General features: G+C 53.0%; 1 protein-coding gene across 2 annotated transcripts in view; it reads right to left on the reverse strand.

The window, feature by feature from the left end:
- Psd2 (pleckstrin and Sec7 domain containing 2) overlaps positions 1-13540 on the reverse strand; it is a 52640-nt gene extending 39100 nt beyond the window's left edge. Inside the window, exons 1-3 of one of the 2 annotated variants that reach the window (XM_008844281.2) lie at positions 13185-13540; positions 963-1174; positions 349-766 (exon numbers count right to left, since the gene is read on the reverse strand). In XM_008844281.2, the coding sequence (XP_008842503.1) occupies positions 349-766; positions 963-1032 (488 nt within the window). In that variant the 5' untranslated portion in view covers positions 1033-1174; positions 13185-13540. The remainder of the gene's footprint in view (positions 1-348; positions 767-962; positions 1175-13184) is intronic. The other variant, XM_017800919.1, reaches the window with a different exon arrangement.
- Between the last annotated feature and the right edge of the window lie 1534 nt (positions 13541-15074).

Consider the following 15074-nt stretch of genomic DNA (forward strand, 5'->3'; position numbering starts at 1 on the left):
GGGGCCAGTTACAGTGTTGGAAGATTCATCTTGGGATAGGAGGAGGGACCAGATAACTGATCTTTCCCATCAAGACATTCTGAGAGGACTTGAAACTCCAACGTCAGCTGGAAGGGAGGGAGTACCGCCCCTCATAGAGATTTCTTACGATGGTTGGGTAGGGGCTGGGGGCACAACAACCTGCTCACCTCTGAATTCCCCCTCCTGGCCCTGTTTACCAAAATACTCAGAAGCCAAAGAATAGAGGCAAGAAATCTCCACCTTCCAGAGAAACTAAGGGCCAGGGCCAGGCCATATAACCAGAGAGCTGGAAATGTGATAAGCACCCATCCCAAGACACCCACTCACCCCAGCTGAAAGTCCTCAGCATCTGGACAGAGGCTCCTAGAGGTATCGTCTTCTTCTGCCAGCCCACTTGCCCTCCAGGTCCCAGACTCTGTGGAATCTTCCAGAATGTTCCCATCTAATCCCAAAGCTAGGCCATTGGTGAGAGAGTGGCTGAGACCAGGGAGGGCCACATTCAGGTCCTCAGTGGGCTTCTCAGCATCCTCCAGGGTGCCTTTCTTCTCATCACATGGACTGTTGAGGCAGCTGCTTAGACCCTCACTGGCTGCCACTCCATTCTGGACCCCAGGCTTCTCTTCAGACTCCAGGCTGGGGTCCTGCGTGGCACCACCTTCCTCAGGCAATTCAGACCGGAGCTTGTCTTCATCCATGGCTGCCACTGCTTCTACCCAGTCCCAACCAGCCCTAGGACTCCAGAAAACTTAGCAGAAGATGGAGAGATAAAAACAGGATCAGTCATTCAGGGCATGTAGTCAGAAGAACTAAAGCCCTATGGAACCAGTGCTGGGGTAGCATGACAGGGGCAGGGAAATGGCCATGATGATCTCCTGGGGACCCTTTAAACTGGAGAGGTGGCTCAGGTCATGGTAGTGAGGAACTGGGCAAGGATCTAGTACCTCTTGAAGAGCCCTCTCCATGCTTGCTGGAGAAAGGAGACAAAACTCCAGGCTGGCTGCAGCCAGTCATGCACCTCTTCACACATTCTCAGCCCTGGCTGCAGGATCCAGAGAGGAGTCCATGCTTGTGATTAGTGGAGGGTACTGGGCTGGGGGCTTCCTTTACGGGGGTGTTGAGAAGTCAAGGAGATGAACAGAAACGATGCTTAATCCTGGCAGGGAGCACCAAAGGGGAGCCAGAGTGAAGCCTGGAGACAGCCCCGAGCCACAGGAGGCCTGGTGTGAGGCGCTGTCCAGGGTGCTGGGTACTGAGCTTCAGACAGTCTAGCAGAGAGGTAAGGTTGCCCCTGCAGTGCCCAACACCTGGCAATGCCAGGAAGAAGGAAAAAGGGGCCCAGGGCTCCCTCCTCATACCCCCACCCTGCAGGAGCTCACCCAGCCTTGAGAAGAGACTCAAGGGAGAGGCCATCACAGACACTCTGGGGAGAGCAAAGCAAGGGGAGCCACACCCTCCTCTGCCCAACCTCAACAGGTTTCCTGACCAAACTCATCCTAACTGGGAAGGCAGAGACTATGCACAGTGAAGGTCATCCTCTCCTCTTCCCTCTGCCTTGGCCCATTTTAGTCTAGGTTACCCTCCCTAGTGGCCTCTGCCAGGGGATACAGTCCAGTCCCATCCCCAATACCTTGGAAAGCTGCCTAGAAGCAGGTACCTCGCCATTTCCCATTTCTAATTTGAGTCACTTCCTTCCTCCCCTCTGTGGGCCCTAGTGTCCCCCAGTACCCTGCTTTCTTCTGGAGAGGACTCCTGGGGTTCAGGAGAAGCTGGAGGAGGAAAGGAGAGGCCAGCTCTCTGGGCTGCAGAAGGACAAGCTGCAATGGGGAGATAAGGACACAACCCTCAAACCTTCTGTACCTGCCTGTGCCTAAGTCTTGAAGAGGACTCAATCTACCAGGCCTTCCCCAAGCCACCAACTGCAGGAAACAGAAGCTAAACTCTGGGAGAACTTCTTATGCAGATGAGCCCAGAGAGGAAGGGGAGTCCTGCTCTCTGGGGACATCTGGACCTTTGAGGAAAGCTAAGCTACCACATACCAGTTCAAATCCATTTAACCATGGGTTTTCAAACACTGAGTGAAAGATGGCTGGACAAAGAGATCTGTGACCCCACCTACCTACACCCATCTACTTATCAAAAAAAAAAAATTTAAAACATCTTCAAGTCAGGCTCTTGACTGTCTGGCTCCTGGTACTAGGACGCCAGGGATTCTCGGGGCTCAGCACTGAGTGAGAGTCTTTCAGTTCTGCCCTACATCCCTGCTATTTCCATTGGTTCCCTCCAGTTGCATTCCCAAAGGAGAGAGAATAGGAGGTCACCTCTGAGACTCCAGGGAGCAGGTAGAAGGAGGGAGGGGGTCCTTGAAGCCTTCTGTCTAACTCTAGTCCCCTGGCCTACTCACCAGCCCAGGGCCAGCAAAGCACTGTCTCTGGGACACATAGCTTGAGCCCCTTACTCTGCCAGGATGCCAGGAGCCTGGCAGAATAGGGAGCCCTTCTTGTCAAGGTTCTGCTTGGGTTCCTGCTGAAGTGGCTTCACTTGATGAGTGATGTACAGCAGCCCAAATTCAGGGCTGTGGACAAATCAAGGACTTCTTGGGAAACCTCTCTATGACCCTGTAACTTCCAGCAGGTGCCTCAGGCAATCCCTGCCCTACCTGCCCTGCTGTGACCACAGCTTGGAGCAGAATGCAGGTGCTGCCAATACCAGACACTGGCCCATGTCCTCAGTTCTGGGGCTGAGCAAACAAGGGGCAGCATTGAGCGCTACTCTAGACAGGGGTAGAGGCACAGCCCCTGCCTGGGCTGAGGGCCAGTTGAGCTCAGAGTAGCTGAGCCTCAGGAGGGGTACGCAAAGGGAACATTTCAAGATGGAGGTATAAACCGGTTCCCCAAACCCTCACTCTGAAGTATTATGTGACCAAGGTCTCCTCCTTGCCCCCTGACCTGTGTGAAGCCATCTGCAGAATGGCGTATTATTACCTCTGCTCTCCTCCCCCCAGAACTATGGGGAGAATCTAAGGTCATGGATGCTGAAAGGGCTGCAAACTCCCCAGAGTAAACAGCAGCTGAGCTCCATTTGACAAGGGGGATGCTGAGGCATAGCCAGGAAAGTCTGGGATCCCACAGTGAGTGAACAGGAGTAGGCCCCCTCTGCAGCTGAAAGGAGCAGAGGTGCTGGCTGAATCCTCCCATGAGAGTAAGGCCCCAAATCTTCAACCAGGAGGGTCAGCCCAAAGCAGTGGCTCTTCCTGCTTCCAGCCCTGCCAAAGCAGGGGAGGGAATATAACCGGGCCACTGGGCGCCTGTCTCAAAAAGACGCCTACAAACAACAAGCTGGCAGCAGCTAAGATCCCCCACAGCCTCTCAGCCTGATCCAGGCCCCTTTCCAGGGGCTCTCACTACCAAGAGCCCTTGGGATGACCTTGGGTTCTGCAGCTTTTTTGTTTGTTCATTTGTTTGTTCAATGAGACAGGGTCTCTCTGTGGCCCTAGCTGGCCTGGCACTCATTATGGAGACCAGGCTGGCCTTGATCTCACAGAGATCTGCCTGCCACTACCTCCCTTGTGCTGAGATTAAAGGTGAACGCTATCACCACATCTCTCATCAGCCTCTTTTTCTAGAACCAGGTGAAATGGAGACCATAATGATAGTGGAACCCTGGCTGGGCCAGGGGTGACTGGCAAGTCACATAATTTCTGGGCCAGCTGCCCCTGAGACAACCTTGTCCCCTTCCCCACTTTCCCCCTGGCAGTTAGAGAGCACTGTAAAATAAATCACATGGTGTGCCTCGCTCTTTCATAATCCTTCAGCAATTCCCATCTCCCTTAGGTGAGAGTCCACCCTCCTCAGCATGGCCTAAAAAGGTCCCACCTCAGCTCTCTCTGTCTACTGTCGCCTCCCTAGCCACTCCCCCTACCCCTGCCTCTTTCTACTCCCTGAGCTCATTCCCACCTCAGGGCCTTTGCACCCTGTTGTTTCCTTAGATCTTTCGATGATTACCTCTTCTGCCATTCAAGGCTCTTCTGCCAAAGCTGCCTTCCAGAGAGACCCTGTCTGCCTACCCTGTCACATGCCTCCAAGTTTCAGAGTCCCAAGCAGAACTGAAACACCCCCTCTTTCTTTTTTAAATAATTAATATATTTTGTGTATGTACGAGTGTTCTTATGTGTGTGCATATGTGTGTACATGCTCACCAAACATGTGTATGAGTATGTGAAGAGATCAACACAATGTCTTTCTCAATTGCTCTCCACCTTACTTTTTGAGACAGTATCTCTCACTGAATCTAGAGCTCATGGTTGGCTGGACTAGGTGGAAAGTGAACCCAGGAATCTCCCTGTCTCTGTCTCCCCAGCACTAACATTACAGGCACACACCACCACATTTGGCTTTTTATTTTGATGCTGTGGATCCAAAGCAGGGCCCCCATCCTCGCTTGGCAAGCACTCTCTTGACTGAAACTATCTCTCCAGTCCCCTGAATCTCCCCTTTCTATCTGCTCACTTTCTACCCACCTCCCTGATGCTAGGATATGGGTCCAGTGAGGGCAGGGACCTCTCATGTTCACAGCTGTCCAGAGCCAGTGTCATGCCTGTCACATGGGGATGCCTTTATAAATATTTGTTGAGTAACCCGGATTATCATCATCTCCATTTTTGGCAGAGGCTAAGCGATATTGAGAAACAGGCTCAGGGTCACAAAGCTGGAAAGCATCAAGGCTACTGCAGGAATGGATAGTCCTATGGTCTTTTCCATCCTGGAGTCCAAGCCAGAGGCTGTGAGAAGGACAGGGCTAGAGCCCAGACCTGCAGGAGGGCTCCACTTGCTCTGTGAGACATGGGCAAATCATGGGTACAGGCACCTGTGTGCCTGGCTGTGCACAGTAGGCATTTGTGGGCTCATACATACTCAGGCCACACAACCACATAGAAGGAAAGACTTCGGCAGCCCTTGTGATGGAGTCCATATGTGTGGACATGTGAGGTGAGAAGTCTTCAGACCTGAGGCAAGGTTAAGGGTAGCCAGACCTACATTACTGGGCATCCAGAGTAGAAATTCCTCTGCCTAGAAGAACAGGAAAGGGAGCAACCCAGAGCTTCAGACTGGGGTGTGATGGGGAAGACAGACATACACACTGACCATAGCCACACACAGTAGCAGCAGAGGGCTTGGTGTATAGGTCAGTTGGTTAATATGGGGCATAAGGCAGACCCAGGATGGGAGCCAGGATGCTGAGCATTACTCAGGACAAGCATGATCTTAGCTTATGGTGTATTCAAGGTACTGATCCCAGGCCAGAGATGCAGAAAGGTCTGAGAATGTGTAGAGGTATTGAGACCATAGCTGCCCCAGGAAGCAAGTTGGGAGCCTAGATACTCCAGTTTTGCCTGTAGTGTGCTGGGCACACTGGGTGAATGAACCCCTCTGTCCTCACTTCTCCACATGCATCAGATTCAGAGTATTCCCACCTGATTGAGTTGAGGGTCCACCCCAAATGGACTCTCACAAATACAAAACATTCAGAGTTTGTTTGGAGAGGCTCACAAATCCCAAAACCCCATAGACAGACCTCTGACACGCAACACAAAGAACTCTACCAATGTTCTCTGGCAAAGAAAGAGGGAACACTTTCACTTGTAGACCTATTATCTGCCCCTGGTACACACCTGGAACACCCCCACTGACCCTACCGCCCTTCTCCCCATAATTCCTATTGCACTAATGGGCTTTCTAACTCATCTAGCTGTTAGCACATGGCTGAGTTCTTATATACACATGTGTACATACATATATCAAACATGAAAATCAATGTGGAAGGACTGCTCAGATTAGATTCCTGTCAGCTCTGCCCCTCACCATCCTGGAGCCCAAGGTAGCCCAGACATTCTGGGGGCCCTGACAGCATGGGCAGTAGGTAACTGCCAGGAGAACCTCTGGGTGGGATCCCTGGACCACACATCTCACTCTCCCATCAGGCCTCTGCTAGCCACAAGGCCTGAATCCTGGGCTTTTCTTGTCATCCCAGATTTCTAGGCACCCCTCCTTCCCAAGCCAGGTCAACCTTACCACCTGCCTCAACATCCCAATTGCCCAGAGCAGGAGGATCCCAGGATAACATGGACAGCATGCCTACCCAGGAGCCTCAGGAGCATCTCTGTTCCCCAACAGCTGTGTGACCTCAGGAAAGTCACTCACCTTCCTCAGCCTCAGGGTCCTCCACAAAATGAGGCAAATCAACAACACCTGTTTTTCAGGGCTACTGAAGGGAGGTGGGGGTGTGTGACTGTGCTCAGGGAAGGGCCATGTCTACTGCCTTCCAGAAGTTTCTCAGATCTGCAGAGGAACCAACTGCCTTCACCTGCCCCAGGAGGGGTGACCAGAAGAGCAACACATAGCACAGGCCATTCGACTTGGAGACAGTTGTCCTTGGCAAATGTCAGAGCAGGCTTGAAAGCAGGGGCTTCAGAGACTCAGCGTGAGGAGTTAGGAAATGACTCCTATGAGACCAGGAAGAGGGACAGAGAGAGGACTCCCCCACCCTCCCTGAAACAAGCAAAGACCCACAGTCCTATCCACACCAACACTCCCACCCAAGACTAGGCTTACACCTATCTCCATCTCAAGGCACATAAGCCAACGAGATGTCAGGTGAGAGGCAAGAACCAGGGTCACCCTTCTAAGTGCCTGCCCCCTCCAGGTATTGCCCCCTTCAGGTAGTGCTTGAAGTCTTTAACAAGCCCTGCCCCATCTCTGTTCGGCTACCAGGAAGCCAGCCTTTGCTGTGGGCTGCAGGGGGCCAGTAGGCCACTCCTTTGTGCAGTTGGGTAGGCAGAGGCCCCAGGGATTTACACTTTTGCATCAGTTTGTACCTCACCCACTGAGCCTCTGGAGGAGAGCACTCTACAAAGGTCATTCCTTGACATCCTCCCATCTTCTCTCCCTGCCCCCCAGACAACTGAAACCCTCATTTGCCTAGCATTTGCATACATCTGCATGCTGCTTTGGAGAGCCCTTAACACTAATGAAATCCACATCTGCTGTCAAATCCCAAATCATGTAGAGCTGGCAACTCTGCCCCCAGCTGACTTCCCTACAGGACAAGACATCACTATCTAAAAATCACAAAGGAAAAGAACCAGGCTGTCCTGGTTCTGGGAGTTCACCGCCACCTGACCATTTTTCTGCTTTCCTCAAACTTCAGATGTCTCAGACTCACCTTGCTTCTAGAGTCCACATCTGACCCATGGTTTGTGCACCGAGTCTAATCCTGGAGAGCTATAGGGAACTGACCAGGTATGAGTCCTATCAACCAGCCAGCCCTGGGCCCTGCAGGGTATATAGAGGCAGTCAGCCATTGGGGAGTACTGTGTCTGGGCATCTCCTCCCCATCCCCATGTCCTTCAACAGCCAAAAGAAGTGAACCAAGAGTTCTCTGCCTACACTCCTAGTGGTGCCCCAAGGGAACTCTTCCTTCCATGTGACCTTCTTCCCCACCCTCACAAGCCCCTCACTGCTTAGTACCTCTTAACCCTCCCCTACCAGTCCTCCCCTTTCCCACCTTCCCTCCTCTTCCCTGACCCCTCCTGGCTCTGCTTTAGGATTCCAGCTTGGATCTGACAAAGGCCACGCCTGATCTCCAGGAAGTAAATGCCAGAGATTAGCAGTGTGCTGGTGTTGTGCTGGGCATTCCATAATTGCCTCCTCTTTCACCCCTGACCCACAGAGGGGACACCTGGGCACATGTAAAACTTTGAGTTTCAAAGAGCAGTGTATAGGGAAGGAGAGAACCAGGGTAGTTAAGACCCTGAGCAGTAAGAAAGATGGAAGGGCCACTCTTGAAGAGGTGAGAAATGGGTAGAACAGGTCTGGGGGGAGATGGGAGTCTCTGTGTTGTAGAAGTTAAGTTGGGGACATCGGGGACACATGAAAATTGAACTGTAGGGTAAGCTTCTGGAGCTTACAGGGGAAGGCAGAGATGGGGACATGGCTATGGGGGCTGGCAGGATACAGGTGGCACTCGAAGCTACAGCATTGGATAAGATCACTGTAAAGTCTTAAGCAGGCAGCTGTGCAGGGACTGAATTCTGGGGTTCCTCTATCTCAAAGGAGGTAGAAGGAGCCAGCATCCAAAGTTGAGGAGCAACACACAAGGTAGAAAGGAAATGGGAGAATCTAGAAATCAAGGAAGCATATCAAGGAAGAGAGAAACAGAATGTGTTATGTTGCAGGCGAGGACCAGGAAGTGGCCTCTGGTAGAGCAACTTGGAAGTCATTAATGACCTTGAGAAGCACAGAGAAGCCCCAACTGAATGGGGTCGGGGGAGTGGGAGGAAAGGACATCCTTGCCTTGGAAGTGGAGGGAGTGGTGTCTGGATATCCTTTCTGGGAGTTTTTATGGAAAGAGGAAGAAACACGCTGTGGCCATGGCTGGAGAAAACGAGAACAAGCTTTTAGGGAAAAACAACAGCAAGACACTTCCTGATGAAATGATCTAAAAGAAAGGGGAATCAATGGTGCAAAAGGGGGACAAGATCTGGCACACAGGCAGAGGGCAGGAGCACCTAGCCCACAGCGGCAGGCGGAAGGACAGGGATGTAAACACAGGAGGATGGGTAAGCTTGGGCCAAGCCACTGAGGAAGCTCTGGGACTTCTGTTTTCTCAAAGGCTCTCAGCTGAGAGGGAGGTGGCAAGGAAAGCCCGGGTAGGGTCGAGAGCTGAAGAGGAAGTGTAAAAAAGCTGAAGGTGAGGGAACTGGCTCTGGGACACAGCATGAGTGCCGGACAGCCACAGGCCCTCTGAATTCATGTGCTGGGCTTACCACAAGAGCAGTGGGATTGGACTGTGGTTTTCCTCAGACTGGAGAAAACCAAGCACTGGGTTTCACCAGGAAGAACTTTAGCCAAGTCTGATGAAACAGAATGAGGTGAGGGAGTTGGATTCAGGGAGGGAGGGAATCTCCTCACTTCTACAGGGGCAAATGCCTCTAAGCTGTCCTGCTCAGTTCCCCTTGCCGGTGCCTGGAAACTCATCACCCACTCTTGCAGTGGGCTAGTGTGGCCTTCCTTTGCCCTCACCACAGAAGAAGATTCAGAAAGGGTGAGCAGCTAGGAAAGCAGTGTCCCTTCCACCCACAGTCCTCTGACCCAGTAAGTACCTTAGACCTCACATACCAAACCCAGGCAACCATCACCCTTCCCAAGTCACAGGCAACAGCTCCTCCACTCATCACCCACCTCTAGCCTGACACTGAAGCTGTCCATCTATCTCTGGGCTTTCCTTATATCTCTTCACCCACATGCCTGGGTGGCCAACCAGCCACACAACTCCTGAGAAGCAAGCACTGCATCCAGTTCCCTGATGTCTTGTGCTGAACCATATCATAGCCAAACTGATCTCTCATCTACCATGCTAACACAGCCAATCCCATTCGTCCTCCTCAAAGCATCTTCCAGTGCTCAAAATAACCCCATTGCTCACCTCTGTAAAAATCCTTCAGGGGCTCTCAGTGCCTGGGGGGAAGAGTCAACTGCAACCCACATTCCAGGCCTGCTGTGCTCTGGGCCCCCTCTTTCAGCCTTGCCCCCCCATGTCCTTGCTGCCTCTGCCCACTTCTTTTGCAGGCTTTCCTTCTCTCTTCACCAGCAGCACTTACCCCAACCCCAAGGCGGTAAACTCTGAGACCAATCAGTGTCTGCTGAATTTCCTCTCTTGAGCATCTGGACTAATATAGAATTTGCTCAGTTGCACTGGTACAAAACTGTATACCCCTGCTGCAGGAATGCCCAGCTGGATGAAGTTCTGGAGGTAGGGAAGGAGGAGTAGCAGAACAGAAACAAAGGGACCCTCTGTCAAGTGCCCTCACATAACACCATCTATTGCAGGACAAACTAACAGCATGTGCCACCTGGTATGACACTGAGAAGGACAGGGCATCACCTATGAGATATGCTTGCCCAAGAATGTCTAACATGAGTCTGATCAGAAGCAAGCAAAAAGACAAATCTGGAACATGGGGGATTCTTCAAGACTTCAAAATTGATAAGGTCTTAGACAGCTTTTAAAACTTTTTAAAAATCAGGGGCTTGGGGCTGGAGAGATGGCTCAGCAGTTAAGAGCACTGACTGCTCTTGCAGAGGACCCAGGTTCAAGTCCCAGCACCCACATGGCAGCTAACAACCATCTGTAACTCCAGTTCCAGGGGATCTGAAACCCTCTTCTGACCTTCATGGGCATTGCACAACACAGGTGCACTTCAACACATGCAGGCAATACACTCATGCATATAAAATAAAAATAATAAGGGGCTGGAGAGACGGTTCAGTGGTTAAGAACACTGCTCTTGCAGAGGACCCCGGGTTCAATTCCCTGCACCCACATGGCGGCTACAAACCGTCCTTAACTCCAGTTCCAGGGGAATCTGAAGCCCTCTTCTGACCTCCGCAGCATTGCACAACACAGGTGCACTCACATACATGCAGGCAATACACTCATACACATAAAATTAAAATAAATATTAAAAAATAAAAATAATAAAAATAATTTTTTTTTAAATCAGGGGATTGATTGAGCACAGTATATCATGCATGTAATCCCAGCACTTGGAAGGTAGAAACAAGATCAGGAATTCAAGGTCATCCTCGGTGGTACACAGTGAGTTTGAACCCAGGCTGAGCTATGTGAGAGCCCTGTCTCAAAAACAAATGAAAGAAAAATTGGGGGATTAATTCAGATTGAAAAACATAATAACCAAATGCAATATATGCTTTTTTATAAAAAGAAAAGATTTACAACAACTATTATATAGCAAACATTACTGGAACAACTAGAGAAACTTGAATGTGGACTATACATCAGGTCAAATTGAACCACTACTAAATTTTTCAGGTATGATAACAATATTGCCATTTGGGGGAGGGGGGGGGATGTCCTTGACTTGGGAAGTTTATGTTGAAGCATTTTGAGATAAGTGTTATAAAGTCTTCAACTTTCCAAAAGATTGAAAGAGAGAGGAACAAACACAGTCAGATGTTAGTCCTGGTGAATCTAGGTCTCTGGGTGAAAGGGTGTAACAAGATGGAGTGTAACAAGATAGAGTGAGGCAGGAAAATGGAGGTGATACACCCCCAGCAGCCCACAATCTTGAAGCCATTTGGGCCATGGGACTGCCCTGGGCTAGATGCCAAAGTCATACAAGCAAAGCAAGCACAACTCGTAGTGCAGGAGCATTATGAGTAGTAGTAGTGGGGTAGTAGTGGGGAGCACAAACTACACACAAGGGGCCTAACTCCCCTGTGAACCAACCCTTTTGAGGAATATGGCTCTTGGGGCACAGCCAGGCCCAGAGAAATCTCAGCCAGGGCAGGACCGTGGGCCCCTCCTCCACATTGGAAAACCTGTGGCAAGGAGCCAGGTATAGCCCTGGACCCACCCAACCCTTAAACACCCCTCAAGGGGTGACAGCCTGAGTGTATCCTCCTGTGTAAGGAGCCAGGCTAAATATGGATCCCCAGGCATAAGATGCTTCTCAAAACAGATTTTCCTGGAAAAGACCATCTGGCAGAGGAGGTCTTGAGCATTGTCTGCCTAGAGAGGCAGCTTTGGTCCCTGCAAGTCTTCCTGAAGGGGAATGCCTTCATCCCACCTCCTTAGGAGACCTCCATGTAGTCCCTAAGTCTCCTTCAAAGTCACCCCTGCCCAGAAGAGGCACTCAGGCTCATTTCTGTCCTAAATTATAGTTCCAAGGAAAGAGAGGAGGCTGGGGGCAGAGAAAGTTCTTCTCAGGTGTAAGTCCTACCTCTGCAAGGTAGTTGAAGCAGGTCACTGCTCCCTGAGCCCAGTGGCTTCTCCATCAGAATGGGAGTGATGGTAGTGTCTCCCTCCAAAAGCTCACAGGTGTCAGGGTACCCCACACAGCAGTCATGTTCCATCAATAGAATGGGACAGGATGACTTCCCCAGGCCCTGTCTCTCAGTCTTGTCCAGAACAGGAAGTCATCCTAGCTAGCTCTGCTCTCTCCCTTCAGGAATGATCCTGAAAGGTGGGTCACTATTGGCCAAAATTGTTTGGGGAATGTGGCCCCATAATGAGCAAACCAGGACAAGAAGGAGACAGACCTCTCAGTGTGGCACAGACCTCCAGAGCCATAGGGACCAATCACACAAGCAATGAGAATCCTGCAAGAAGCACCAGTGGAGGAGGCCTTTTAAGGGAACCCCAGTCATTCCTCTACCTTGTGGGCCCTGAGTGTTCTTACTATGCCTATGGACTCTTCCATCTGCCCCCCAGATCTCTTCCTGGGCCCCACAAGATGGCCCCAAGACAAAGAGTGGGCATTGAACAGTGTACCCCAGGTCCTGTGTAGAAACAATACCTCCAGTTCTCATTCCAGGGAACCCCAGACCCTCCAGGGACAGAGGGAGTCTAGGAGGGGGCCAGCTGGATAGAGTAGTTCCCACATCTGTATTCCCTGCCTCATCCAGTTCCAGACACGGCTCCAAGGACCCCTCCTCCCCATACTGCCACAGCCATTCGGTGCGGCCTGGCCTAGCCTGCCGCCTGCCACGCCCCCACGCCAGCCGCTGCTTTAGCAGCGCCAAGGAGGCCTGACCGCCAAGCCTGCCTGTCAAAGTTGGGAAACTGGAAAGAGAAATAAATCCTCAAAGCTGCTCCGTGGTGGAGGTGGCTGCTGACAGTCCCCAGTTCACAACACCCCAACCTTGGACCACCAAACTGACACTGGCACCCCATCAACGCACACCCTGACACTCGGATTATACAAAAGGGGGATGGGGCCAGGAGGCAGAGCCCAGGAGACAATTGGACCAGCAGCCCTTATCCTCCTTTCAGGCGGGGCTGGGGCTCTTAGCGGCACCCCACTCCCTAGCCCAGTCCTGACAGTCTTGGGCTTCCTCTCGCTGCCCCATCTCCATGACAACCGCATCCTTTAACTGCTCCAGCCACCGCAGAATTGATCTCGAGATGCAGCTTTGTTAGCAGACCCCAGTGGGCAAAAAGGGCTGAGGGCGGCTCCCGCCACCCAGCCTGCGATCCTCTCCCCACCTTCAGCCCCTTCCCAGGGTCTTGCTGGCCTGGAGAAGGGAGGGGAGGGGTCCCGGAGCGTGCAGGCCTTGGGGACACGGTGGCCCGAGGCCCCAACTCACCGCTCAGGTCCCAGCCACGAGGTCCCCTCTCACGGCGGGGCCATGCGGAGGCCGCCCCTGGACCGGCGGTCCCGCGCCACAGCCGCCTGTTGGAGCTCCCCACGTCCGCTTCTGTCCCCTCAGGTGTTGGAGCGGCGGCGGTGGAGACGCTGGGCAGAGATGGGGGGACGGACGGCAGGAGGGAGGGCGCCGAGGAGAGGAGAGAGGGAGGGAGGAGTGGGAAGGACGGGAAGGGCGGGGGTGAGGGGGGAACTGCGGGCGCGCGCCTCCGGGAGGGGACCGCGACCACGCAGCGGACCCGCCCGCAGTGACCAGCCACCCAGCGCCCGACCTTGTGCGCGGCGCCTGTCCGCGAGGGCGCGGCCACCCCTGTCCTGCACAGGCCCGCGCTGGGCCCTTTAAGAAAGTGGGGGAGGGGAGCGCCGCGAGGTTCCGCCCCCTCCTGGCCCGCCGGGCGGCTGTCTTCGAACCCCTGGCCAACCCTACCACTATACATACCTCTGGAGGGCCCTTGGCCCCGAGCCCCTGACCCCACGTGACCCGACAGGCCCTCCTCCAAGTGAAGGGCCTTGCCCTGCTCCAGTGGTCTGTCTCTCTGACCCCCACCCTCACTCTGGGAGACCCTCCAGGGAAGAGGGGAGTGCAGGGGGCAAGGTGGAGGTTTCTCAGAGGGAGGGAGGCACCCAGAGGTACAGACAAATCTGGGAGTGACAAGGAGTTGGGGACAAAGCTGGAGGGGGCAGAAAAGAAGAGACAAAAGAGAGGCCTGATAGAGAAAGGAGTAAGGACTGGATCTGAGAAAGGGGCAAGGCCCAGGCCAGGCCACCCTAGGCAGTGATGGGAGACAGAGAACGCTCATCCAGAAATCATCTCCCAAGGCATCTCCCCCATGGCTAGTCATGACCTTGAAGGCCCCCACCCTTGCCGCAGCTGAGGAAAGTTGGCCATACTGGACCTCCCTGGAAAGAGCAAGATCCTACTTCCCAGAGGATTATTAAAGGGCCCCAACCCTAGGGATCTAAGGAGACCAGGGACTAGGAAAGTAGAGAAGGTAGGTGGGAGGGTGGGGAGAAGACCCAGTCTTTGGGAGAGAAGAAATCAAATCAGAGTCAGGCCTACCACAGGAGGCCAATTTCCACGTCTCCCATTCCAGCTCCCAGGAGCTGGTCACAGGTGCTGGGACACTTGTGAGCAAGGTGAACCTGGTTTTTTTAGGCTTCAGTCTTTACTTCCTGTCCCCCTTAGACTGAAGCCTAAAAAATCCAGGTTCATCTTGCTCACAAGTGTCCCAACACCTGTGCACAGTGCAGGGAAGAACAGCAGGGAGGCAGAGGAACACCACGCCCAATGTGGGCTGGGCTAGCATCTGCCATGGGTCCCTAGAGCCAGGGCTCATTGCCCAGGTTCCAGCCTGCATTGTACTTCCTGGCTGTGAAGCCCTGGGCAGCGGGGTCCTCCGGGCTTTCCCTCTGCCCAGGGACCCAGCTCCAAGAGCTTTGTGGAGCTCCCACAGGCTCCAGGTGGGTACCACGGTGGGCCCAGGAGGGAGGAGTACTGTCATCCTTGTTGTTACTCCTGCCCCTTGAAGGCTACAGGGCAGTGCCCTGTGCAGCAGCCAAATGCATCATTACCTCCCCCTATCGTCCAAGGAAAGGAGAGCCAGCAAGTGACACCTCTACCTCCCCACCCACCTCACCTGAAGGGTCTCAGGAAACAGCTGCAGCCCTGAAACACCCACTTCTCCCATCTTCCAGAGGAAGACTGAAGCCTGGGGATGGAATGCTGCCTGAAGATTCCCCCAGACAATCCCAGTGTGGTCTGTGGTGCCCAGTGCACAACCTGGCTCTAACGCAGCCCTCAAGAGCACCTACAGAAAAAGACCCCTGGCCA

Source organism: Nannospalax galili, unplaced genomic scaffold (assembly GCF_000622305.1).
Source record: "Nannospalax galili isolate Female #2095 unplaced genomic scaffold, S.galili_v1.0 scaffold760, whole genome shotgun sequence".
Taxonomy (NCBI): domain Eukaryota; kingdom Metazoa; phylum Chordata; class Mammalia; order Rodentia; family Spalacidae; genus Nannospalax; species Nannospalax galili.